Source organism: Dipteris shenzhenensis, chromosome 3 (assembly GCF_047967505.1).
Source record: "Dipteris shenzhenensis isolate YYH24624 ecotype China chromosome 3, Dip_SZ_1.0, whole genome shotgun sequence".
Classification (NCBI taxonomy): Eukaryota; Viridiplantae; Streptophyta; class Polypodiopsida; order Gleicheniales; family Dipteridaceae; genus Dipteris; species Dipteris shenzhenensis.
The window spans coordinates 56,176,521-56,188,765 of record NC_141598.1 but is presented as its reverse complement, the minus strand read 5'-3'; the positions used below and the strand labels follow the sequence as shown (position 1 = coordinate 56,188,765).

Genomic DNA, 12,245 nt, shown 5'->3' with positions numbered 1-12,245 from the left:
TCTACAGAGATCATTGCCTGTTGATCTCGGAGGAGGGGTTTATTGAACCACTGAGCTATACTTTGATCCATCTTCTACATGCACTGAGGATCTTGATTGTGCAGTTCCGAATATCTTTTCATCAGCAATGTATTGAGATAGGATGGACAAAAGGCACTCCACGCAAGAGACGGAACTGCACTTTACGTAATATGCAGGAGATTGAGATAGAGGAGCTCTTTGCATTTGGATGCCTTGTGTACTAGTAGATCTATGGATGGAACCCCATTATCTATTCAAGAGCGGTTTTTAGCCCACTCAAAGATTTCTTGGCCCATCGTGATCAATGCATCACAATTTTCCTCCTCGAGACTAGTGACAAAGAGATCGGCTCATGCAAGTGCAAAGGAGAGCGAAGGAGGGTCCGTCGGAGCCCAGCCCGAGGACAATCATAGACTTTCCCTCTCGGTGACCCAAGCCAAGGGCAGCAGGGGACAAGGCGTAGCAGAGACCCAAAGGGCTCACATGAGTTCCATAGACATCTGTACTCTCTATTTGATTTTGGGAGGCAAACTATTGGAGTGAGGGTAGCACTTGTCATATGATGAGATACCTCCCACATATTACAGAGGAGGGAGGAACCCAGTGAAACCTCTTCACCTTGACGGCGCCTGCCCTCACCAGATTCAGAGTCACCGATTGCTAATTATTTCTAAAGTCTCTACCATACCCTCCACAAAAAGGGTTGTATCATTTGCAAACAAAGAGTCACGTCACTCCTCCTTGATAGGCTAAAACCCCTCATGGGACCAATTCGCTGCCTCCCAAAAGGTGAAGATGTTGTCTAAGATGCCGTGTTCTTGAACATTGCCTGTTTGAGTATCCTGAATAATATTAGTGAGGTGGGTGCGCAACCGCAAACTCAAGACATTAGCTTAGATCTTGTAGGCGGTGTCTTGAAAGGTAACCGGGTGCCATTGTTGGATATCTGAAAGGTCTCCCCCTTTCCAAATCAAACAAATTCAATCTTGATTGAGCGAATGGAGGGAGAAATCCTGAGTCTAAGATCTCCTGGAAGACCAACCGCAAGGGAGCACGAATGCAATCCTAGAAGCAATTGAAGGACGGTGTCATGCCATCCTCACTTGGGCACTTGTGCGATGGGAGGGCCTCAAGGGCTTCCAAGAGCTCCTCATGGGGCACCCACTTGCCTATTGATGCACGAGGTGACATTGAAGGAGTGGGCACCCAGCTGCCTACTTATGCACGAGGTGACACTACTCATGCTCTAAAGGTCCCTAGGGCAGATTTAGCCAGTCTCATCTCGTAGATGTTGTAGTTGGCTTCCTGTTGACCATGGGCCTATAGTCTGAAAAAATTGCCTAGTCATCCTATCCACAATCTTGGACCAAGAAAACTGTCGTGCGGATCTATGTTTGCAAGCCAATGTCTCATAGGATGCGCTGTTGAGGTCACGGGAGTTGTTGGCGGAGGAGGGGGTGGGTGGGTAGGGGGAGAAGAGGAGGGGGAAGATGGCATGGCTACTCAGGGTGGAGGCGGGGTATGACGATCACTATCTTTAACTCATTTCACATCATCAGTTTAACAATCTATCACACGGCAGGCACACAGAATTTCCTTCCAGCCAACCTGTGATAGCAAGACCTCAGAATCGTCAACAACGTGAAGACTCAAGCTTGCAAATTGGGATATCAATGAAAATATTTGCCCCTTGGCACATTTAATGCATTTAGACCCCTTAGCCTTAGATCCACCTAGTCTTGTGCCATGTCACCCTTACCAAGGACCTTGACCTTGATTCCTTTCTTATCATTTACGTGAAGCCCAAAGAAATATAATACAAACATTGATTCTTTAAAGGAAAATGTTGACTAACCCTTCCAAGGTCATGTTGCCTCAACTTGAGCGTAACATTTCTTCCCTCTTCAGGCATCAGCGTCCTCGATGATAAAGTCTGGAAACACTCTCCGCAACTAGTATACGGATTCCGAGGTAGCTTCTGATAGAGGTAAACCATGCCATGCAACCAACACCGTGGGTATCTTCCAATTGCGTACTTGCATTGTTCCTCGGTCCAGGATTCTTGTTGGTTTGCGTCCTGCATTATCCTCTATGTCCTAAAACAAAACAACACCCTCGCTTAGTAAGTCACCTGTATGCAAAATTTTCTTTAAACAAGAAACATGAAACACTGGGTGCACCTTACAACCTTGTGGTAATTCTAATTTATAGGCCACCTTGCCTATTCTTTTTAGAATTAACCACGGCTGACAATATCGGGGTGATAACTTAGCACCCTCTCCTGCAGTCAAAGACTTTAAGTGCGAAGGAACTCTGAGAAAAACTTTTTCTCCTTCCTTAAATTCTCTAACGGATCTGTTTTCATACGCATACGCCTTAGCTGTATCCATATCTTGGCGGATGTTAGCTCTCGCAAGTGCTAGCATCTCCCGCATTTGAACCACAAAGTTCGCGGCACTAGGCACTTTTTGAGGTACTCCAACTGTAGTTGGATTCGTTGGTCTATAACATAGTTCAGCTCAAACTGACTGAACCCTATAGAGGAATGTTTTCTATCATTGTAGGCAAATTCTAACAATGGCAACCACTTGTCCCATGTATGTTGCCTCAATGACACACATGCTCTAAGCATATCCTCTAAAATTTGGTTGATTCTTTCCGTTTGACCATCCGTTTTTGGATGATCCCCACTACTCATTCCCAACTTAGTTCTTAGTGTCTCAAACACTGCAGTCCAAAAATGACTGGTAAATTTGACATCCATGTCTGACACTGTGGATTTGGGTAATCCATGCAAACGAAATATATGTTTAATAAACAAATCCGCCACATGCGGGGCACTAACAGACTCTCTAGTTGGAATGAAGTGAGCCATCTTGGTAAGACAATCAACTACCACAAGGATAGAATCATATCCACCTTGTGTCGTAGGCAAACCTATAATAAAGTCCATGGAAATGCTCTCCCACCTACCTAGCGGTATTTCCAAAGGTTGTAAAAGTCCGGGTGGCTTCACCCGCTCTGCCTTACTTACCTGACACGAAAAACAACGTGTCACATATTCATGAATATGTTTTTTTATTTTTGGCCAAAAGAAATCTCGCTTCACGAGATCATATGTTTTCTCGACTCCTAGATGTCCCGCACATGGGCTATCATGGTATTGTTGAATGACTCTCTGCCTGAGATCATTCTGATTAGGTACTACTACCTTGCCATTTCTTTTCAGCATACCATCTCTTATGATATATCTTGCATAAGTTTGGCCTTTTCTGGATGCCAGGTTACCCTTTTTCCCAGGTTTAAATACATGAGCCTTAGGCTAAAGGCTCTGGATGAACTTGCCACTTTCTGAGTTTCTCTAATCTCGGTCATTAGAGCACTCTCTATTACCATGAAACTCATATTATGCATGATGCGTGACAACGCATCAATAACTTTATTACGTTTCCTCTTCGGTACCGAATCGTTAAGTTAAACTCCTGCATGAGTTCTGCCCACCTAGCTTGGTGGCCTCTCAAGTCAAGTTGTTTACAAGAATGTTTCAGAGTATCATGATCGACATCAACATAAAACTTTGACCCATACAAATAATGTCTTCATGTTTTCAGAGCATGGACAACAGCACACAACTCTAATTCATGAGTTGGCCAATTTTGCGGAGAGGGAGAAAGCTTCTTGCTTTCCAAGGCTACTGGCCTTCCCTCTTGGAGGAGAACTGCTCCTACCGCGATGCCACTTGCATCGGTTTCAAGGAAAAACGGTTTCTGGGGATCAACTATTTTTAACACCGGTCCTGAGACCATGGCTTGTTTTATGGTGTTAAAACTCTCCTGTTGATTCTGTCCCTATATAAAAGGTACTTTATGTGAGGTCAGATTAGTCAATGGCGATACTATTTCGGAATATCCTTTGATATGCCTTCGATAAAATTGGACAAATCCTAAGAATGATCGCAAAGCGGTCAAAGTCTGAGGGATAGGCCAAGTTAGTATCGCAGCCACTTTCTTTGGATCCATTTCTACCCCCTCAGGAGTAATTATGAATTCTAAATATTCAAGTCTTACCATACAGAGTACAGTTTTTTTTATAAATTTACATAAAGACTGGCTTTCCTCAAAGTATTGAATACTATTCTTAAGTATTCATGATGCTCAGCAATACTTTTGCTGAACACAAGAATATCGTCTATAAAATGTACTACAAACTTCCCGATATACGAATGTAGTAAATCGTTCATAAGCATGACGAATGTAGCTGGAGCATTGGTAAGTCCAAACGGCATTACCAAAAACTCATAATGTCCAAACCTGCTTCTAAAAGCGGTTTTATGCACATCCTCGGCTCTAATATGGATCTGATGGTAGCCACATTTAAGATCCATCTTACTAAAAATTACGGCCCCATCTAATGCATCTAGCAAATCATCGATGTGAGCCATCGGATACCTGTGCTTAGTAGTGATATTATTCAATGCTTTGTAATCTATATAGAAGCGAAAAGTATCAGCTTTCTTTTTTTTAAATATCACTAGCGAAGCAAAAGGTGAGAAAATGGGTTGAATCTGCCCCAGCTTGAGGTATTCTTCCAATTGTCTTCATACCTCCGCTTCTTCGGTAAAACTTAACATATAGGGAGGTCTATTTATAGGTTCTGCCCCCGGGGTTAGTTCAATCTTATGCTGAACATTCCGCTCTGGAGGTAACCCATAAGGTAACTCATCCCTAAAACAATCAAAGAACTCCTTTGCTATTTGATCAGCCAACTTGACCATCTCTCCATTTTGGCTAACATCAGTGCTAGCCGAAGGACCATCAATCGGCTCTACGGATGCTGTAAAAAGAAACAAAAACTCTTCTTGAGCTTTTCGAACTTCCATTACGAAAACCAACGGTCCTTGAGGTATATCTTTTTCACCTCGTAAGACATACAGCACATCATTCATCTTGAATTGATAAATGTGCTTTTTCCAATCTATGGCTGGATTCTTCCTAGAATGCCAAGCCTTACCTAGGGCTATGTCTGCGTGAGCAAGCTTTGTCATTTCAAAATCAAGCTTCTCAACATAGTCCTGAATTTGAAGTTCCAACTGGGTAACTTTAGTCCCATACTTCAGTTGAACTTCTGTCTGCCATTCTGACTGTATATGCATAGTCAGATGGGCTAGTCTTTAATTTCAGCCTCTTAACAAGCTTGGAGTTAATTACATTGTGCGTTGACGCTGAGTCAAACAACACAATGATGTCATGATTGGCTACTTGTCCCTTCATCTTAATTAACTCCGTATCATTAAAGGCTGTATACCCCATTGCTGCGGGCTTTGATAGGACATTATCAGGTGCACTAGTTACTAGCTTAGCAACAGACACACATAACAAAACAGGTATTGACCTTTGAGAAGATCCCGCTAGCTGAATCTGCATCTGTTCTACTCTGGGACTTTCCTCCATTTCCACGTCGCATTCTGAGATCACCATCTCATCCATCCGACGATCCTTGTTTCATGGACAATCTTTCCACTGATGAGGCTGAAGGCATCCAAAACACAAGCCTTCTCTCCTCGCTTTTTCTCTTTGCTCTGGGTTCAAAGAAGACTTCAACCAAGCCCGGGCTGCCATTGGTGTTACTTTTCTTTTCATTCCAATGGTGGTACTTGGTTTAGGAGTCTCAACTGGCTTCGCCTGCTTGGCTTGACTACTAGGCTGTGAGGCACTCCCTTTGCTAATCCACTTCTTCTTAAATTCAGTTTTCTTCAGGTACTCATACCGAGTCCCAACCTGCACAAACCCACTTGGTATGTTCCCTTTGGCATCTTCATAGTTCAGAGCTATAGCAATTGCTTCATCTAGCGTGTTCGCATACTTAGCTCGAACTTCCATCTTAATCCGATCATTCAGTCCAAAGATGAAATCTTTTACCTGGATTGACTAAGGTAGAGGTTCATTAATTTTCATTACACTTTCTCTGAACTTATCAGTGTATTCTGTCGCTATAAAATTTCTCTGACGAAGGTTTTGATATTGATCCCAAGCTCGGGATGCTTCGTCAGAAGGTAAGAAGTGTTTTCTAAATTCTTTTTTAAACCCGTCCCAAGTAGTGGATGCCACTCCATCTTTCTGCTGTTTTATCCACTACCAATCCGCTGCCTCATTAAACATATGGGTGGCCTCGCGGATTTTCATCATATCATTCCCGATTTCACAAATGGCGAAGGCCTCATCACATTTGTGTAACGAGGTCTCTATGATATCAGAACTACGGTTAGACATCCGACCAGAATACTTTTCTGGCCTATAACTGGCAATATTAGGCACCTTAGCCCTCCTAGGCTCGATCGTATGAACAGTGGATTCAAGCTGCATTGGAGCTTTACCTTTCTCTTCACGAGATGGTCTAGTAGACATACTATGAACCATTTTCGTGAGCTCAGATTGCCCTACATTTGCTTGTAACTGTTGCGCTAAAATCTATTGCAAGGCATCCTCCAATAATGCAATTCTACCAGATAGTGTATGGCCTGTTGGGTGCGACACCTGCGGGGTCGGCCGGACTCCCGATTCTACAAGATCCACCCTAGAAGCTTCTTCTACTTCCATTTAGGTCAATGGTTTTTTTAAAAAGAAATAAATAAAACACCACCTAAAACTGTATTTACAAATTGCTTTTCAATCTCATAACCACAAAAGGTGTCTAAACAGGCGTAACCATCAACTGAAAATAGCTGAGAACCAAGATGAATATCTTTTCCCTATACTAGGGAGATATCTGCAATCTCAAATATCTCGAACACTGAGGGCAAATAAACTAGCATATACCCCAACAAACTTAAAAGGCATAGAAAGCTCCCTGGTCATATTTCTGCTGCATGAAGAGATCAACTAGTCCCTGTAAGCCACTCCCAATCTGTATTTATAATCTGTCCTGCAACCACCCCAGAAACAGCAACGATGCCTAGACCATCAGGCCTAGACCATCAGGCCCAAATCCTGCCTCCAATTCCTTCGATATGTCAGCGTTCTTATCCTCAAGATCAGAGTAGCTGATAGATACAACGCTTGACGTGATGGGACGAGGATCATCAGTCATGGATACTATGCAAAGGCGAGGGGAGAACCCACATGCAGCAATCTCATATGGCAAACAGTGAGCCAGCTGCAATTGATGAGGGGTTTAAAGCTTCCAGAGAGACGAAGAGCTGAAGCTAAGTCTATTGCACATAGCTCTACGGACTACCAAGCCCAATAGCCGAGCCCACAACTAGCAAAGCCATTTGACTATTGTAACGCACGAACTTTGCGAAGTAATTGTCCCACGATTCGAACGCCAACAAACACATGATGTTCCGCTCCAGCTTTTGGTATTACCCAAAGCTCCGCCAACCAGTCACGACGCCATCTAATAGACTGTGTGCTCCCGCGATCTTGCCTAATGACCACTGTCAACCCATAGGTCAATCGATTGAATTACTAGACAGAATTATATGAAGTGCTCACGGACTCTCTCTAGCACCATACAAAGGCAAGAATCCTCAGCGCACCGCTTACCATACTAACCCCGACTACCAACGAAGTCACGATACATACAATTGCAAATCTAGCATGTGCTCACAGGCTTCTGTAATCTCGTCTTCCACACCTTCAAATCAATGATGAAAGATAACCCCAAATCCCTCCAATCTCAATTCATCCTTAGTCTGTCAACTCGACGTCAGCTCCAAACCATGACAATCACCAAACACTGTGCTCTGATATCAAAATATGACGATCACTATCTTTAAGTCATTTCACATCATGAGTTTAACAGTCTATCACAGGGCAGGCACACAGAATTTCCTCCCAGCCAACCTCGGTGATAGCAAGACCTCAGAATCGTCAACAACGTGAAGGCTCAAGCTTGCAAATTCCACCAAGCCCCAAAATTCCCTAGATGGATCTAGTATGCCACATGTCTACATTTGAGGGCATCTCCTCAATCCATCATTTACCCCTCTCTTGGGATATCAATGAAAATATTTGCCCCTTGGCACATTTAATGCATTTAGACCCCTTAGCCTTAGATCCACCTAGTCTTGTGCCATGTCACCCTTACCAAGGACCTTGACCTTGATTCCTTTTTGATCATTTACGTGAAGCCCAAACAAATATAATACAAACATTGATCCTTTAAAGGAAAATGTCGATTGACCCTTCCTAGGTCATGCTGCCTCAACTTGAGCGTAACACGGGGAGGGGCGGGGGGGGGATTGAATCTGGAGATGGGGGAGGAGGTATTGGATGGATGACGGTAAAGGGTGGACCAAGAGGAGGCCCCAAGGTTGTCTCTTGAGTCTGGCTAGGAATCGTGAGGTGCTGGGAGGAGAGGGTCTATCAGAAGATCAAAGAAGACCTCTCCCTCAAGTGTAAGAGGTTGTCTTGAGGGAGCTGCTCTGTTTGCCCATCCTAGGTGGGGGGGCTGGTGGGGGTCTCATGCTCGCCGGCTGTCGTCAGCGTGAACAGTGTTTTCAATACTTTGCAGCACCCTTGCTCAGCGTCTTGCGGTCCACACGAGTTCAAACCCTCTCAGATGAGGGGCTTGCTTCTCATGCTGCTCTCTATTGAGGCAGGGACGTCTATGCTCTCAACCCTCCCGCTGCTGACCCGGGCAAGGCTGCGGGTGGCTGGAGTGCAACCTGCACTACAAGGACACACTCGCGGTAGGTGACCTATCTGTCTGCATCTGAGGCATTTTCCTGGCAGGGATGGAAAGCTGACCTGTTAAAGCAGCTGGAAGGGGAAGGGAAGCGGAAGGGAGGGGCTGAAAAGAGGAGGGAATAAGGGATGGAAAGAAGATGGAAAATGTGTGGGGGAGGGGGATCTGCAAAGTACGTCCACCCCAAGAAGCCTTCACAGGCTGTCAAAAAAAAGCCAGCAAGGAAGACAGAAAGGGGTGGAGGTGGCAGCTAACAGCCACTGTCCTGGCCCCAAGCAAAGGGCATGGCAAGCCTTGCAAGCTTTGCTTCTGTCCAGCAAGCAGCCCTGGCTTGAGCCGGGGGGGGCCTGGGCCCACAGCAACCAGCAGCGGGAGTGGGAGTGGGAAAAAAAGGGGGGCCAGGCCTGTGGCTGTCCAGAACAGCGACAAGGCAGCACGAGATGTCAGATAGGAGGCGCAGCAACAGCATGCAAGGAGATGGGGAAGCAGAGGAAGGGGGTGGTGTGACGGGAGGGGGAGCAGATGGAGGGAGGTGGCGCGATGGGCGCAGGGAGGGAGGAGGGGGCTAGTGGGAGCTTGCAGCAGGGAGAGCCGTGACAGCAATGATAAGAGAAAACTCATAATCAGCAGAGATGTGTTCTCTGCAGTTACTTTTTGGGAGAGTTTCTAGAATGACTTGGTGTTGGAGATCAGACAGAGGATACAGAGATCAATGTCATGCATTTGGGTGGAGATGATATAAATCCTGCAGATTTAGTTGGGCAGATGTTTAGAAGATATCCAAACAACAAGCATTCTTAGAAGTGGCATTACAATTTTTGCTTCAGTATCTTTTCTTAAATATCGCTTGTGATAGCAGACCTGCTTCAGCTCTCCACCAAAATCACAGTTGTTCTGTCCCCTCCCAAAGTGGAAATCTTTGACTGTTTTCATGCATGGTAGGTTGCAGGGTATCAAAGAGCTTACATGGTTGCTTTTTCATGAATTGTAATCTGTACTGGCTTGACAGGCTATTGAAGCTGCTATTGAATGGAAGCTGAAGAAAGTTGAAGCTGGAGCACAAGGCGAGCATAAGATCCAGCGTGGCTATGTGCCAACCACGACGTATAGTGCCCATTACTTCACAAATAGTAAATTTAAACAAGCCGTAAAAGATTTCCTGAGGCAGGAGTCATCACAGGTATAAGCAATGTGACTTAAACAAATCCTCTTCAAAGCGAAGATTTGATTTTAAGATGACGGAGACCCATTTTTGTACTAATCTAGAAGCATGCTTAGAGACGTGATTTGACTGGTGCAGGTATATCTCACCAAAGATATCCTTTCAGAATCTGGGCCCTTCAAGGTGGAAACCAATGAATAACCAGACAAATGTGATTCACATGCATGTACATATCACCAGCTGTTTTACATGATGTCAAAACAGTGATATTATAATGGGAATGGTCGAATATCTGCATCTGACATTCGCAAGTGGAACAAATATATGAAAACCATCATGAAGGCAGTGTACAGGGTAACATATTCTTGATACAAGCAAGCAGAATTGCAATGATTCTTGCATATAAGGGCTACTGAACCTTTGGGACATAGTATATATCATGGATTTACACAAAAGATTAAGTCTGTCGCTGCTGCTTCCTTAGAAGATCTAAGCAAATGTCCATTAATTCAGCATCACGTATTATTTTTGTAGCTGGCAGAATTTATCCATATTCCTTCCAAAATTAGCAGAAGAAGCGTGAGGGTATGCTGTGCAACTCCAGAAAAAAGCTTGTAAAGCATGAAATTGTGCTGACCAATTCATCTACTTCAAAGGTTGCATATGATTTTTATTGCCACACACATGGCTGTATGTACAGGCCACTGTGAATGTTGAAAAGAGTGAGCTCGCAACAAAAGCTCCTGATTGTTTTGACATTTTTTCCCTACAATTGTCTAGCCATCTTTGGCATGGAATCTCACAAGAAATTTTCTCTCTCTGATTCAGCAGGCAGCTGGGACGCTGATGTTGCAAAAAATACTGTTGTATATATAATAGATGTACAATATTGATCAAAATATGTCTGCATGTCATTTATTCAAGCAGCATATATTGATCACCACATCACAGTTGCAGCATTTACGCACTCCATTCTGAACCCAACGCATGGGCAGACAGATGCACGTAACTGCCATATGGCCAAATATTTGATAAATTTTGGAAAGCATAAACGAAGCCTTAGATGCAACAGGGATTGGTAGCATCAGCATGAGTACACAACCATGTTTATGTTAATTGGTCTCATGCCATTTGAGCAATAGACACGGAAAATAGCCAGGAAAATCAGTTTTTTAAAATTCAGACCTTGTTCAAAGGGTGCATGTGTGTCATAATACAGGTTTATGGAATTAATACATTAAATTGAGATAATTCATTCATTGTATCATGTTGAAAATCTTCTTCTTTTGAATCAACCACTTGCTTCTTTTTAAAGTATACAAACTCAGATATGTCATAAATTGGTTGAAAGAGATGTTCAGAGGCACAGCAGACTTGACCATTGTGTTTCTTGATATTACTCAAGATCAAGTCCCAGCTCCCCCCACTTGAGGTAATGCATATGTTTCTTATGATTGGGTTGAGTTTTACCTCCGTCCATGATGAACATGTTGGGTTTTCAATCAGGTTGTTTAAAGTTTGCTTGCTCATCCCTTTGCTTTTCTTTTTGAGGAGTGAGTGATATATATTGTCAATATTACAAAAGAAAGAGAGATTTCAGCTCGCTTTGCATGTGACCCTGCCAACACTCTAATTCTGCAAGCTTTTGTGGCAGGATCATGCTGAATGTCACATTTCCAAGACTCCCCCCCCATTCCTCCAACCCCCGCCTCTTCAACTTTTCTATCCTCTTTATTTTCTTCCTGTCGCTCCTTTCCCAGCACCAGAATGTGTTGGGTCTTGTGTAGCATGCTGTTGTTGTGACACTGCTTATTGATGATAGGTATTGCTCCTTTTCCTCCACTTGATTGGCTTCTTGTTAGGGGAGTTGAGTCTATTGCAGTGTACTTGAAGATAGATGGTTTAAGCTAAAGAGACAGTATTATGCTTCAAACCTTTTAAGGATATTCAAAGTTATGTGGCCTTCTAAAAAGCAAGCACTGAGTTACGTTGAAGGGAAGATCATTCACTTATAAATAAAAGCTAGAGAAGAATCACTACAGTTTGTGTTGGACTTCATTCTAAATTTAGACCCCCAATGTGGGCCCAATTGGAAACCCAAGTAATTTACACCAAACTTATTTCGAGGATTTCCATACCAAATCTTTGCTGATGACAAGGCGCAGGGTAATAGTACCATTCAGAGTGTCCCACTTTTGTGCTGTGCATTTTTTGAGGTTCAAAAGCTGCTATGAAGTATTGGCATCTTTGTAGATTTTAAAATCTTTTCAGTATTTAAGGCACTTAATACAGTATTACCCCAATGTAAAGTTAGATCAAAAGCTACAATGGCTATCAACTCAAGTTCTTATAGATGCTAAATATTGTTGGAAGT

The 12,245-nt window shown here is 43.5% G+C and overlaps 1 protein-coding gene across 3 annotated transcripts in view; it reads left to right on the top strand.

Annotated features, from left to right (window-relative positions):
• LOC147904037 (acyl-CoA) overlaps positions 1 to 11,025 on the top strand; it is a 110,597-nt gene extending 99,572 nt beyond the window's left edge. For all 3 annotated transcript variants that reach the window (XM_087370140.1, XM_087370132.1, XM_087370148.1), the window contains exons 11-12: positions 9,719 to 9,889; positions 10,010 to 11,025. In XM_087370140.1, the coding sequence (XP_087226266.1) occupies positions 9,719 to 9,889; positions 10,010 to 10,072 (234 nt within the window). In that variant the 3' untranslated portion in view covers positions 10,073 to 11,025. The remainder of the gene's footprint in view (positions 1 to 9,718; positions 9,890 to 10,009) is intronic.
• The last annotated feature ends 1,220 nt before the right edge of the window (positions 11,026 to 12,245 follow it).